This window comes from Chanodichthys erythropterus, chromosome 7 (assembly GCF_024489055.1).
Source record: "Chanodichthys erythropterus isolate Z2021 chromosome 7, ASM2448905v1, whole genome shotgun sequence".
Classification (NCBI taxonomy): Eukaryota; Metazoa; Chordata; class Actinopteri; order Cypriniformes; family Xenocyprididae; genus Chanodichthys; species Chanodichthys erythropterus.
The window spans coordinates 35789071-35803635 of record NC_090227.1 but is presented as its reverse complement, the minus strand read 5'-3'; the positions used below and the strand labels follow the sequence as shown (position 1 = coordinate 35803635).

Genomic DNA, 14565 nt, shown 5'->3' with positions numbered 1-14565 from the left:
TTGGTGTAATTACAGTATGTTGGGCAGGAGATCCAAACAATCGCCTTATTATCCATCGACCTCAAATATGGCTTATCATTTGAAACATGCAAGTAGTAGCAACTTTACATGGCTGCTCGCTCTAATGTTAACCTAGATAATGTGTGTTAATATAGGCACACATCTGAGTGTTTGTGAGGAGTGTGGAAGCTAAAGTATAGGGCGCTTACTGCAAGACATGGAGGCACTGGCACGATCGTTTGCAATTTTTCCTGATGAACATCAGAAACAACTTAAAGTACTTTGTCATAATTGTCATTTTTGGTCATACAGATAAGAGTAATGCATCATTCGAAACTTTTATTTGTGTAAACTCACAATAACAACAAAACATTTTGCTTTTGTAAAAAAGAATGAAGAAGGCGCGCCCACTATACTGTGGAGATGGCGTGTCAGCATCGTCAACTTCACATTTGCAGCCTACACTGACTCAGAAAACACTAGTTTATTAATAAACAATTAAAATGTCTCCTTGCTATTTTTTCGGACACATTCATAATCATTACTTTTGCCGGTGCTTTGCCACAAGCTTTATGCATGAAGCACATAACAGAGTATATATTCCGCCCCCCGCCCCCAGTATATACAGGTGCTGGTCATATCATTAGAATATCATCAAAAAGTTGATTTATTTCACTAATTCCATTCAAAAAGTGAAACTTGTATATTATATTCATTCATTACACACAGACTGATATATTTCAAATGTTTATTTCTTTTAATTTTGATGATTATAACTGACAACTAAGGAAAATCCCAAATTCAGTATCTCAGAAAATTAGAATATTACTTAAGACCAATACAAAGAAAGGATTTTTAGAAATCTTGACCAACTGAAAAGTATGAACATGAAAAGTATGAGCATGTACAGCACTCAATACTTAGTTGGGGCTCCTTTTGCCTGAATTACTGCAGCAATGCGGCGTGGCATGGAGTCGATCAGTCTGTGGCACTGCTCAGGTGTTATGAGAGCCCAGGTTGCTCTGATAGGGGCCTTCAGCTCTTCTGCATTGTTGGGTCTGGAATATCGCATCTTCCTCTTCACAATTCCCCATAGATTTTCTATGGGGTTAAGGTCAGGCGAGTTTGCTGGCCAATTAAGAACAGGGATACCATGGTCCTTAAACCAGGTACTGGTAGCTTTGGCACTGTGTGCAGGTGCCAAGTCCTGTCGGAAAATGAAATCTGCGTCTCCATAAAGTTGGTCAGCAGCAGGAAGCATGAAGTGCTCTAAAACTTCCTGGTATATGGCTGCGTTGACCTTGGACCTCAGAAAACACAGTGGACCAACACCAGCAGATGACATGGCACCCCAAACCATCACTGACTGTGGAAACTTTACACTGGACCTCAAGCAACGTGGATTGTGTGCCTCTCCTCTCTTCCTCCAGACTCTGGGACCCTGATTTCCAAAGGAAATGCAAAATTTACTTTCATCAGAGAACATAACTTTGGACCACTCAGCAGCAGTCCAGTCCTTTTTGTCTTTAGCCCAGGCGAGACACTTCTGATGCTGTCTGTTGTTCAAGAGTGGCTTGACACAAGGAATGCGACAGCTGAAACCCATGTCTTGCATACGTCTGTGCGTAGTGGTTCTTGAAGCACTGACTTCAGCTGCAGTCCACTCTTTGTGAATCTCCCCCACATTTTTGAATAGGTTTTGTTTCACAATCCTCTCCAGGGTTGCTTGTACACTTTTTTCTACCACATCTTTTCCTTCCCTTCGTCTCTCTATTAATGTGCTTGGACACAGAGCTCTGTGAACAGCCAGCCTCTTTTGCAATGACCTTTTGTGTCTTGCCCTCCTTGTGCAAGGTGTCAATGGTCATCTTTTGAACTGTCAAGTCAGCAGTCTTCCCCATGATTGTGTACCCTACAGAACTAGACCGAGAGACCATTTAAAGGCCTTTGCAGTCTGTATGTAATGAATGAATATAAGTTTCACTTTTTGAGTGGAATTAGTGAAATAAATCAACTTTTCGATGATATTCTAATTATATGACCAGCACCTGTATTTAATTAATTATATGAATATAAACCTGTGACTAGTCGACTAATGGCTTAAATGAACAACAACTAGTCAACTAGAAAAATCTTTAGCCCTAGTATTGACTGATAAATAAATAAATAAAAAAATCTCTAAATTAATAAAAAAATTTCCAAATAAATCTCTAAATAAAACGAAAAGAAAGAAAGACTGTATATCAACAAATTATATATATATAGTTTGTGAGTTTGTGCAACATGAACAGAAATAGAGAGGAGATTAGAGTGAGAGAATGAAAGCAATTTGAGAAAAGCCTTTGATTGACTGATGGGAGAAAAAGTGCCAAGTCTCGCAGAAGTATTGATCAATATTCTCATCCCGGTGCACATAAACTAAAGCTTGGACAGCACGCTCCAATCATGGCTCTCCCTGCTGGATCTGACAGCTAGAATGCTTTTATTGTGAGCCGAGTCAGCTTTATCTGTGTCTAGGGGAAATTTAAAACTAGTGCCAAGTGTTTGAACGTCACCCATAAAACAGACCTCTTCGATTCAGCACTGTGGTGTTACTTGAATAGTATTGGCATTTCGACAGGCCAACTTTACAATAAAAGTAAATGAGAGGACAATTGAGATCTATATGAATTACTGTCAATAATGAGTCTGCACATCAACGTGAGCTTCTTTTACAGCTTTTGTGCTGAAATGTCAAATGGCATCTAACATACCAGCTGAAATGAAGACACACTTAGATCAGACAGTCACTACTTCAAATAAGCTCTGGTTATGTTCGAATGATAAATCCACAGAAAAAGAAATGTCTGTATTGCTTGGCTGATTTGAAGAAACTGACTGTATGACTATTCGATTAGCACTGAGATGAAGAGGAATGTGAGATGGGCATTTCAAAAATAATCATATATCACCTTTCTCTGTGACACAGAAAAAAGAAAAACACTAGAATTAATTTGTTACCGTATCTCCAGGCGCCCTCTAACTCCTTCTTCTGACTGAAGCTCAGGAATGCTTTGAGGAGGACCTTTTTTTCCACCCTCTCCTCATTAAAAACTCACACATTTCTTCAGTTGCATCATGCATACGAGACTGTCGTGAGCATGTGGTATGTGCTGACTTGGCACACGAAAGGCTTTGTGTTGTTTTAGTGTCTCTTTAGAGCGGTTTCATAACCAACTCACTGGAGCTCAGTCCCAAATCTCATCAGTAATGGAAATGTGGAGTATGTTGATACAGAAAGCCCACGGGAAAGCCCGCGAACCACATCGTTGACAGACTTTAACTATGCTTTCGGCAATTAGACAGCATGAGAAATGGTAAATGCGGATGTTTTGTGTGATAATGTAGTTGGCCACCAAGTCTGCACCACAAAACAAGATCCTTACCGAATTGATTTATGCAATGTTTGGAAAAACAAACCCATTGTTGAATAGAAGCAATAAAGCAACACGCCAAATAGACCATTAAACAAGTCCTCGAGTAATCCTCTGCTAAAGAAAAAAGTACTGAAAGTGTGGCTAAAATGCCGTCTCTAATCTATGTGCCAATTGTTCTAATGGGAGTAATATTGCTAAAGTCAGTTTTTTTCCTCTCACAGACCCTGGCTCAGGAACAAAGATTTCCACTGTGTCTACATTTGCTTGTGACTCACTGATTGATACTTTAGTAGAGTTTAGTGTTTTTATGCATTTTAAGGTATCATAGGCTACAAAAAGTAGGCAATTTAATTATGCTGCCTTGTAAGATACCTTCTGTTGGCCAAATTCACATGTATGCATCACAAGCATTCAAAGAGAAGGAAAGCCAAGAATGCATTGAGACGGGCTCAGTGAAAAAAAAAAAAAAAAAAAAAAAAATCAAAGATGGCAGAGAAGGTGAAAGGTGATTATAAATAAATATATTGCATTCAATATTAAAATCTATTGATAAAAACAGTTCAGTGTAAGAAAAGAAAAAGATTATTTTACCCTATATTTGTGTGTGATTTTTTTCTGACATAAATGTATACATTTTTTCTGCAAGGATGCATTAAATTGATTAAAAATTGACAGTAAAGACATTTATAATGTTACAAAAAAATTGCTATTTTAAACAAATGCTGTTCTTTTGAACTTTCTATTCATGAATCATGAAAAAAGTATCACAGTTTCCACAAAAATATTAATCAGCACAACTGCTTTAAACACTGATAATAACTGAAGAAATGTTTCTTTAGCACCAAATCAGCATATTGATTTCTCAAGGATCATGTGACACTAACGACTTGAGCTTTGTCATCACAGGAATAAGTAGCTATGTTTCCATCCACCTATTTTTATGCGCATTTTGGGATGTTGCACAAAAATATGCTGAATGGAAACGCCAAGATGTGCATAAATTCTAAAAATGCGCATAAAAAACATATGCTCTCAAATGAGTAGGATAAATTTTTATGCGATACGAAAACATGCGCATACAATGGAAACACTTTTACTGAATAAATTCCTTGATGTGCACTCAAAAAAATGATTTTTGATGCTGTTCACTTTATTTAAACAATTTATTTTGATTCAACACCATTGTATCAGGTTTCCGGTTTAAATGTGATTGATTCATGTTAAATTGACTTGAAACGATTACTCTTTGGCTTAACTTGATGTTTTCACATTGAAATAACATGTTTCAATCAAGTAAACCCAATCAGGACTCAATCAAACAGAATTTTCACTTCCCATCATGCTTTGCAAAGGGGCTGAACTAGGAGTGTAAATGTTGAAATAAAGTGTTATTTTAAGCAGTTTTTAGGAAGATGAGAAAATGGAAAGACTTTTTAATGTTTACTGTTCTATTATGTTGGTATTTAAAAGTTTCTGGTTTCATAGGTTTTGTCATCATAAAATGCCTGAGCAAAGTGTCGTTAAAAGTGGTTCAGTATAATTCCCTCCCAGAAGCGCCTCAGACGATTGCGTTCAAAAACACCAGACATCTGAATGCAAGATAACAGTGTTTAGTGGGTTTTGTCTGCGTGCTCTGAGGCGCAAGTAACTTATTACATACAAAAATTATTATATATAGTGGCTTCTACTGCAGCAAAAAAAAATTCTTAGTGATATTTAGCACCAGTTATCAGGAAGTGACGATTTTGTTCTCTTCGACTCACTGGATGGAATCAATGCTTTATTCGTAAATGTTTTATGTGATATCCCAAATTTGCGCACAAATTAAATTTGCAACTTTGGAGCTAGTGACATCTTAAAACCTATTAAATTAGAAAACATTTATTTTAAATTGTAATAATATTTCATAATCATTAATCTAATGTATTTTTTGCTCATATAAGTAAGAAACTTCTTTAAAAACATTTTAAAAATCTTACAGACCCCAAACTTTTGAATGGAAGTGTATATGTAATTTTTTTGCTTAGAGATGTTGCATTACCTATAGACCATTCCAAATCACTCACTAGAAGGCAGCTGCCTATCTAGGTAGTAGACAGCAAGGCAGCTCACTAGGGTTTGGAAAAGAGCTTATGTAAATGAAGAAATAAATTAGAGGTTTCTTGGAAAAGAACTCTCAGGCGTATGAGGCAAGAACCAACCATTTCATCGCAACCTTGTTCAAAAAGTCTCATCACAGCTGGTTCTGCTCACATAAACAGATGCTGCATTTATGCTGATGCTTGGAGACATGAGTGGATTCAGTCTGTAAAAATAAGTCACTTTGTAAATTTTGTACCATTGGGGTTATTTCAGAATCTTTGAGACTTGAATTCTAGTAACACATCTAAGCCATAATTACATACTTAAAGGGGTTAGTTCACCCAAAAATGAAAATTCTGTAATTTATTACTTATGCTTATGTCGTTTCACACCTGTAAGACCTTCGTTAATCTTCGGAATATAAATTAAGATATTTTAGTTGAAATCCGATTGCTCCGTGAGGCCTCCATAGGGAGCAATGTCACTTCCTCTGTCAAGATCCATAAAGGTACTAAAAACATATTTAAATCGGTTCATGTGAGTACAGTGGTTTAATATTAATAATATAAAGCGACGAGAATATTTTTGGTGCGGCAAATAAACAAAATAACGACTTATTTAGTGATGGCCGATTTCAAAACAATGCTTCAGGAAGCATCGGAGCATTGTCGAATCTGCAGTTCGGAGCGCCAAAGTCATGTGATTTCAGCAGTTTGGCGGTTTGACCTGCGATTCGATTCATGATTCGATACACTGATTCATTTATGCTCCAATGCTTTCTGAAGCATTGTTTTGAAATCGGCCATCACTAAATAAGTCTTTTTTTTTTTTTTTTTGCCGCACCAAAAGTATTCTCATAGCTTTATAATATTAATATTGAACCACTGTACTCACATGAACCGATTTAAATATGTTTTTAGTACCTTTATGGATCCTGACAGAGGAAGTGACATTGCTCCCTATGGAGGCCTCACGGAGCCATCGGATTTCAACTAAAATATCTTAATTTGTGTTCCAAAGATGAACGAAGGTCTTACGGGTGTGAAACGACATGAGGGTGAGTAATAAATGACAGAATTTTCATTTTTGGGTGAACTAACCCTTTAAGTTCCAGTAACTTCATGATGCATAAAAATACATATGGTGAATGGTGTGCACTATAATATTAGTGCTATTACACCAAATTACTCCTTTTGTAAACAATTGAACATGTGTCCACATTAATTATTCAGTTGTGTTTGGAAACAGATGAAGTGAATCGCCTCACCTGCACCTGTGTTGATGTTCCTAACGCTCTCCTTTGCACTGACTCTGTTGTTGGGAGGATAATCCGGCACCGGGGCCTCATAGCGCCTATCTGGGACACGTGGGCTGGTCTTACTGGGGTAGGATCTAGGTCATAACAGGGAGAGCAAGGATAAGGAATACAGATGATTTAACTGAAATCAACTACGTAAATATTAAAATTATATTAAATTACTCTGAAATATATGATGGCAGCCCAGTAAACAAATGTATAGATTGCTTTCAGTCACATACCCATGTGAGATCCCAAACCTGCTCTATTATTATTGTGCATTTAAACCCCACAATTAATGTAATGGAATCTACTTAGCTGTTGATGACTGATGTCCTAATGGACATGTATGTTGATGAAACATGCTTTGGGTCATGATGAATAATGCTCTTTCTCACCCCACTGATGAATGCTGCTCATCAATGGCATCCACAGCACTCTCTACAGAGTTTAACAGAGACTGGATCTGATTGGCTGATTCCTTCAACAGGAAGCGGGTCACAAACTGCTCAACATTAGTTCCACGTTCATATACCTGCAGTGAGTGAGGGAGAAAGAGACAGGAAGAGGGGATTGAAGGAGACAAGACAGATAAGAGCACATCAGCACTTTTCGACGGTATTAAGCATGTATATTTGATAAAGTCCTGTTTAAGAAACTCTAGCAAACTTTGCTCCAGCTTTAAGCAAAACATGATCCAGAGGCTCTCAGGGGAAGAACGGAGCTCAAAGAAAGGAGAAAAACAAGATGCTGCTCAAGTAGGTAAAAGCTTAGGGCAAGTTAAGTTCGGAAAGCTTGTAATGGTATTGGACATTAGAGGAGCCAACACTCATTGATCCAGTGACATTTTGACCGCTTCCCTAAACACTCAGGGTCTGTTTTACACCATTGAGGCATAATGTCTCACAAGGGTGTTGTATTGGAAGAAACAGACTTTAAAAGTGTTAAAGACTATGGTCCTGCAGCTGCTTTAGTGCTGAACTTTAAGCTTTATTATTGTACATATAAACACACAGATTCTGTCAAACAGTCCCAGTTGCCAATGCTGAGTCTTAGTATAGAGGTTTACGACCTTTTAACCACATTTGTCTCATCTTTTTTTGCAATTTCCTCATATATTCTTGATCGTTGTCCTGTCTAGATATTGTCTAGATGGCAAAAAAAAAAACTTTCTTGTGGAGCAGCCAAGACTCAAATCATGGGCATTGTAAAAAAAAGAAATGAGTAAACATCTAATTTCTGGCTTGCTCAGTCATTGTCCATTGGCACTGAGATTTTGCTCTGATTTGCAGAAAGATTGTCATGGTCAGCATTTTAACCAACCCTGGCCTACACGGATCGCAATTGAATATCCAAATGGGAAGGCTGCATTGGCAAGGAAGTAAAATTGGACTGCAGTACTGGCCTCTGTAAGGTATCTCATAAATTATGCTGCATTGCCATGCATATTTAGGATGACTGTGTATAAAAAGTCCATAACAGAAGGAGTAATAAAGGAGACTGGGAGCACTGACAGCCTGTAGTACTCCATCAGTCAAAGAAAACAAAGTATGTGGTTGAAGGAGAGGGTTGAAATGGAGGGCTGTGTAGCCTAGAAGTTAAAATTTATTCAAATGAAACGATTGCAGGTTTGATCTATGACTTAAATGATAGTTCACTCAACCTCACGTTGTTCCAAATCTGTATGAATTCTCATCTTTTTTGAGTAAAATGTATGCTGTTTTGGACCACACTGACACTATCATAAAATGAATAAAAACAATTGAAACACTCTTAAAAATATCTTTTCATAATAAAACTGTCAAATGTAATTTTAGCTTTTCATACTATACACTTCAATGTTGGGATGCCTAAATTCACTTTGGCTACGTTCACACTGTCAGCCCAAATCCAATTATTTATGTATCTGATTGGAATCTGATCTAAAATTATTGACTGTCCACATTGTGAATTGCAACTGTTCAGATCTGATTGTGCGTCCCATGCTGCTCTTTCATTTTCCGGAATATCTGCATTGGTTTCTATGGCAATGACGTTGCGTTTGGTAGAAAGGGTGGAGAGTAGGGTAGGATGAGCCTTTTTTTTTTTTTTTTTACTTATGTGGTCCTCAAGATAAGAAAAAATTAGGCAGATGTACAAAGAAAGTATCTAAAGTAATTTCAGGATGTTTCCTATCATTTTAAATGATCCGAATACATCTATGACAAAGAGTTCTAAAAAATAGTATGGCTTCTCACAAAAAAAGTGTTCCTGTATCTGAGTCAGTGGGTAAGTTGCACCATTTGGGTGTAAACTGACCATCTAACTGAATCTGAATCAAACCCATGTGAAATTTTAAAGATAATTTACCTCTTAAAGCTAACATAAACAACATAAAACCAACCAAATTAAGTTGAAATTTCAATATCTTTAATTGTTTGTGTTCCTGAAATAATATGTTGAACACCAAAGTTGTAACCTTCCCAAAAACAGAGAGTTTGTTGAGTAAAATTAAACAATAAATTAGAATGAATGAATAAATGGCACTGAAACTAAAATTTGTTTTTGTCAAAATGTTCTTGGCATTGTAGTTTTTCTGCAATGTCGACCATGTTAGGCTATTTGGGACTACAGGTGGAAAGATATCTCCAAAAAAAAAAAAAAAAACTGGCTTGCTTTTCCCCCTAGCTGCCATTCTGAAATAAAACCAGCTAGTTTTTGTCTGGCTATCAACAGACCAAACTTAATTTAAAATTGAACATTGGTCTGGGGAGTCTGTATGTATTTCCTACTGCACAAGAGGCGTGATCAACGAGCATTATTCACGCAATTGGATAGTCCTTCAACCAATCAGATCAAGGATCTGGGTGACGTACTTTTGCAAAGTGATGTGAAAACTCCAGACAGGTTTAGTTTGTATTGGTTTGTAGCATTGATCAGCGGTTTGCAGAAGCAGCAATGGCATCGAGCGATTTTTGCAGGTTGTGCAAAAAAACATGAAAGTGAGTGGTATTTACACCCAGTCGAGCGATTTGTTTGCTAAACTAAAGAAGTCATTTAGCATCATTGAGAGGTTAAAAGGAATTGGATTGACGGTCGTGCGAGAGACGTCATCGTGTTATACCCGCCTAGAGCCATAGAAAGAGCTCTGTACCCGCCAATAGCGAGCAAGGCGGATAAGCCAGTCTGTGATTGGTTCCCGCAAAAGTGTAATAGATGCAGCAGAAATGAATGTACGGGTTTCCAGACTGAGTTGCCGGGCGAAATCAAAATCGCCGGCAGATCAGGCTGGCTTTAGCTAAATGATTTGCATGGTATGCATCATATATATTTTTAGACCTGGACAAATTTGCTTTGATGTAACAGCCATTACATCTACTATGCTAAAATTTTACTTTGGCAAGCCAAAAACAGTTTTTAAAGTAAATGGGTGCCTTCCACTCCTCCCATGTACTTCTCCATTTCACAGCCTGGCAGAAATAACAGGTGGTTCCAAAATATATGGTCACATGACAATAAAAGAATACAGTTGCGAAGATACAGGGGATGGGTCAACTTATCTCTAGTGGTTCATCTTACCCCACTATCCCCCTATATGCCGAAAACAACAATCGTAACATGGAGGGGTTTGCAATACAGATGTCTTATTTACAACATGACAACGTGTAGCTGCCGTGCTGGACTACTGTGTCTTTTGAGGCAGCGGCAGAAACGTAGGAGGCTGGTATGCATGGTTTTACTCCGTGCTGTTGTCTCCACCCGTTTCAATATATATCTCCGTTATTTTGTTATTTTTTGCTTGTTCGGCACTTTGCAACAACACAACCTTGTTTCTGCAGTGACTTCCTATAAAAAACGTTTAATTTACATTTTACTTGCTGTGAGAAAGTTATATAATCCACGCAAAATCGGATCAAAGCAGTCAGACTGAAACAGATTTCCAGAAATGCAATTTCAATAGGATTTCAAACCACATATGAATGTAACTCGAAGTGGATTTCTAAAAACTGCATTTCATGTGATTTTTTGCCATTCACACTTGCTATATTGGATCGGATTTGCAAAAAAAAAAAAAAAAATCAGATTTAGAATGACAGTCTAAACGAAGCATTTGTAGCTTTTTTAAAATGACTGATTTTTTTGCTTTATTTTTAATTTTTTAATTTTTAATATATAAGGTTATTAACAATAACATGAAAATAATTATTATTTCATTATTTTAATATTCCTTGCATTCCTAGTATCGTTTTATGGTGAAACTACATAAAACTTTGCATGAAGACTTCCTCTGGCCCTGGTTGTGTGGTGATAAAGATTCTTTTCTAAATGGAGGATGGATGCTAGCGTTTGTCATGCTCACCTGCCTGAACAAGAAGCCACCAGGTGGTGACGATGACGGTTCTGAAGGATCAGAATGATATATGCTAACAGTATGCCAGGTCAGTAGCTCTGCAGTGTGTTTTAGTGCCAACAAGGGCCTTAACACACATCAGCAAGCACGGAGGCAGGGCTTACTGTCCATGCCAAAATAAACACGATTTCTCAACCTAACTGGCAAAACAAATAACTTTTCAATCCCACAAAATGCTTTAACCAAACAACAGCAATAATGATGTTAGACATAAATCAAGAAGTAAATCAAACAACCTGAAGGTATCTATTCAAATCAAAACTCTATATTACTGTGGCAGGCCTTTAATGAGCTGTAAATGCGTTTGAACTCTCAGGACAACAACATGCTTGGAGCGAATCTAATGATTTGGTGCCCAGACTGCATGAGTGCATAAGGATATGGGTTGTCATGAAATATTCATTCTTCTCTATTATGGCTCCAGCAACACATACACCCAAACACATGTACAAATGGTCTGTCACCCTTTTGTAAAATATGCTCTAGGCACTTCTGAAAGTGTGACTAATAAGGTGAATTACTGAATAACAATGAGTGACATACTGGACTAAAGCATACCGAGACACCTGCGCTCAAGCCAAGACCTAAACAGTCGAAAAGAGCATTATATGTGACACACAAAGACAGGTTTTCCACAAAATACGCAATGTCAACAAACAAAGATGAAAATACCATCAGTGGCTGAGGAGGAGGTTGTGAGGAATTGTGATCTTACAATTGGAGATTTTCCACAGAGAATATATGTCGTCTTTGGTAATAAATAAATAACTAAATAAAATGGAAACGCTGACAACTAATCTTTTTTGTCCTTTGCAGAACGAGCATTAAATATAATAAGCATGGCAAAAGCAGACAAGTGCATAATACTTGCGCAATATTTCATAGTTCAAAGTGAAACTCATATCAAGTTTAATAACCAATGCTGGTCATTTTAAAAAAACAGCCATTGGGAAATGAACCCCAGAATAAAATGGCATATTATAATCGGACATGTAATTTGACTGATTTGTCCCAGCCTCTTTAAACGCAATTTTGCATATCACAAAATGTTGTTGCTAAGAAACATATTGACTGCTGTTGCTAGGATACGATTAATTGGCTCATGTCTGAACAGAGAATGTCTAGTGTGTTTTTGTCTTAAAATAGATGAAAGCTCACAGTTATACTAACATAAAAAAAAGAAAGAGTAAAAGTCACACCCTTGTATTTGTTGATGAGGCTGGCTGATAAAGATACACAGATCCACTTCCAGATAATTATACAAGATATAAGCATCTGCTCATTTCCATTACATTATCTAATACATTAGCTGTTTATCTAATTGTTTTTTTTGTGTGTGTGTGTTTGTTTTTTTAGAATGAGAACCCTCCTAACACATAATCACTGGGCTGGTCAAAACAGTCATAGGCTGACAGACACCCTACTTTTTTTATATTTTTATTTTGATATGCTGAAGAGCTACTCAAGTGACTATTTTTCCCATTCAATGCTAAATAAAATTATATTGTAAATATAAATGTATTAAAAATAATTATATTATATTAAATATATTATTATATAAAATATGTAGAGCTGCTGAGACTCTTTCCCTTCCACTCTAAGCAAAATCTTATTCAACACAGTTTATAGCCAATATATTTACTCCACGAAAATGGAAAACAGGGATAGATGGACCAACGCTGAAGTCCAGGTACTCAACGTTTTCGCTAAGGAGGAAATTCAACACGAATTTGAAAGGACCAAAGTAAAGCGAAACATGATTATGTATTTCTGCTCAGCTACCGACACTGGGCATCAACCACAAAGCAAAACGCTATAATACTTTTTCATGTGTATCTTTGGTTAACAGTTTTATCTAATGGGAATGGGAGCAGAGTTGCCAGGTTTTCACAATAAAGCCCACCCAATTGCTACTCAAAACTAGCCCAATCGTGTTTAAAATCTGGGTATTTTGGTGAGGTTCCCCTGGTAAAATGAGCATTTCAGGGGCATAAATATCTTGTTATTGACCCGCAGACATGAAAACCAACCTGCGGCAACATTGGCTGCATCCGAAAACCTAGGCAGCTAACTTGTTGCCTCGCTGCCCTATCAGGCAATGATTTAGCAGGCAGCGTTTGCGCACGAAGGTACCTCACGAAACTGATTTCGGACAGACTTATATAACGATTTAATGATACATAACAAAACAGAGAGCGCTTTAGTTACAACAAATTGAATATTTAATTACTACGATACTAACTTCTTGCTAGAAATGTCATCAAAAGTGGGGAAAGTTGGTCAAAATGTACACTTTACACACAAACTGAAAACAACCTCAAATTTCAGACGACATCTTTATTTTTCAGCTCAACAGTCAGGGAATGGAATGTGCAGGATAGTGGGATATCAAAGGCAGGGAAGGATATATCTATGCTGCCTTCAAAAATCTATCAGATGAAGACAGGATGTCTACCTTCCTATCCTGCCTGCAGAGGCAGCATTTTTCAGCTTTCGGACGCAACACTGTTAAAGTAGCCCAATTTGACTTGGCAACACTGAATGGGAGCGCTGTGTGCTCAGGCTCTGGCTGAGCCATTCTCAGCGTCATCAAAATAAGAGTCTGCCGCACCGTCAAGATTAAAGTCCCGCACAAAAACCAGAGCGGCAAGTCATAAGTGACGGCTTGCGTCACTTCAAAGTGCCAAGTGGTGGTGCTAATGCAACCGGGAAAATGGCCCTAGGGGAACATTTAGTTCTTGGGGGACCGCTCTGGTGACTAGCTCCTATAGTTCCTGTAACTACCCAGTGTGAAAGCCCCTATTGATGCATTTCTGTCAGTCTGCTATTTTATTCCAATTTTATATTTTTTATAACGCAAAAATATTTAGAAGCGCATGAGTTTTAACTTAGTTCCCATTTATGTCAAAACAGGCTAAGTTGTAACTCAGCCCCTGATCAACATCTACTCTCTGCTGCTTCTTCTCCAAGTGCTAAATGAAAAGAGGGTTAAACGGTTCTCTAGAATAAGCCGAAAGGATAAACAACTTGAAAAGAACATTCCTCCCAAAATTACAGAGCACAACAGAGGCAAGCAAAGGTTTTCTCCCACCTACGGTCTAAACCTGGGCTCAACCTAGTTAGACAAAGCTTCCGAGAATTGAGAGAAGAGATTCAATCACAATCGCATTAGCCAAGCCTGAAAACAGAAGTCATGGCATAATGCAGTTATTCAGCCAGGGACACATCCATTCACAGGCTCGAATCACAGTTGCTGAGACTTTACAAAACCAGGATTAAATCCCAGTCTGGTAGAAAATGAAGAGATGAGAACATAGACTTCCTATTGTCGAAGAAGGATGATTGAGCTGTGCCTCCATTATTGTCTGAGAGTGTGTGGG

At 37.6% G+C, this 14565-nt stretch overlaps 1 protein-coding gene across 1 annotated transcript in view; it reads right to left on the bottom strand.

The window, feature by feature from the left end:
- Positions 1 to 14565, bottom strand: part of necab2 (N-terminal EF-hand calcium binding protein 2) — a 140736-nt gene that overhangs the window by 26622 nt on the left and 99549 nt on the right. The window contains exons 6-7 of the mRNA XM_067389316.1: positions 7194 to 7330; positions 6766 to 6890 (exon numbers count right to left, since the gene is read on the bottom strand). Coding sequence (XP_067245417.1) covers positions 6766 to 6890; positions 7194 to 7330 — 262 coding nt within the window. The remainder of the gene's footprint in view (positions 1 to 6765; positions 6891 to 7193; positions 7331 to 14565) is intronic.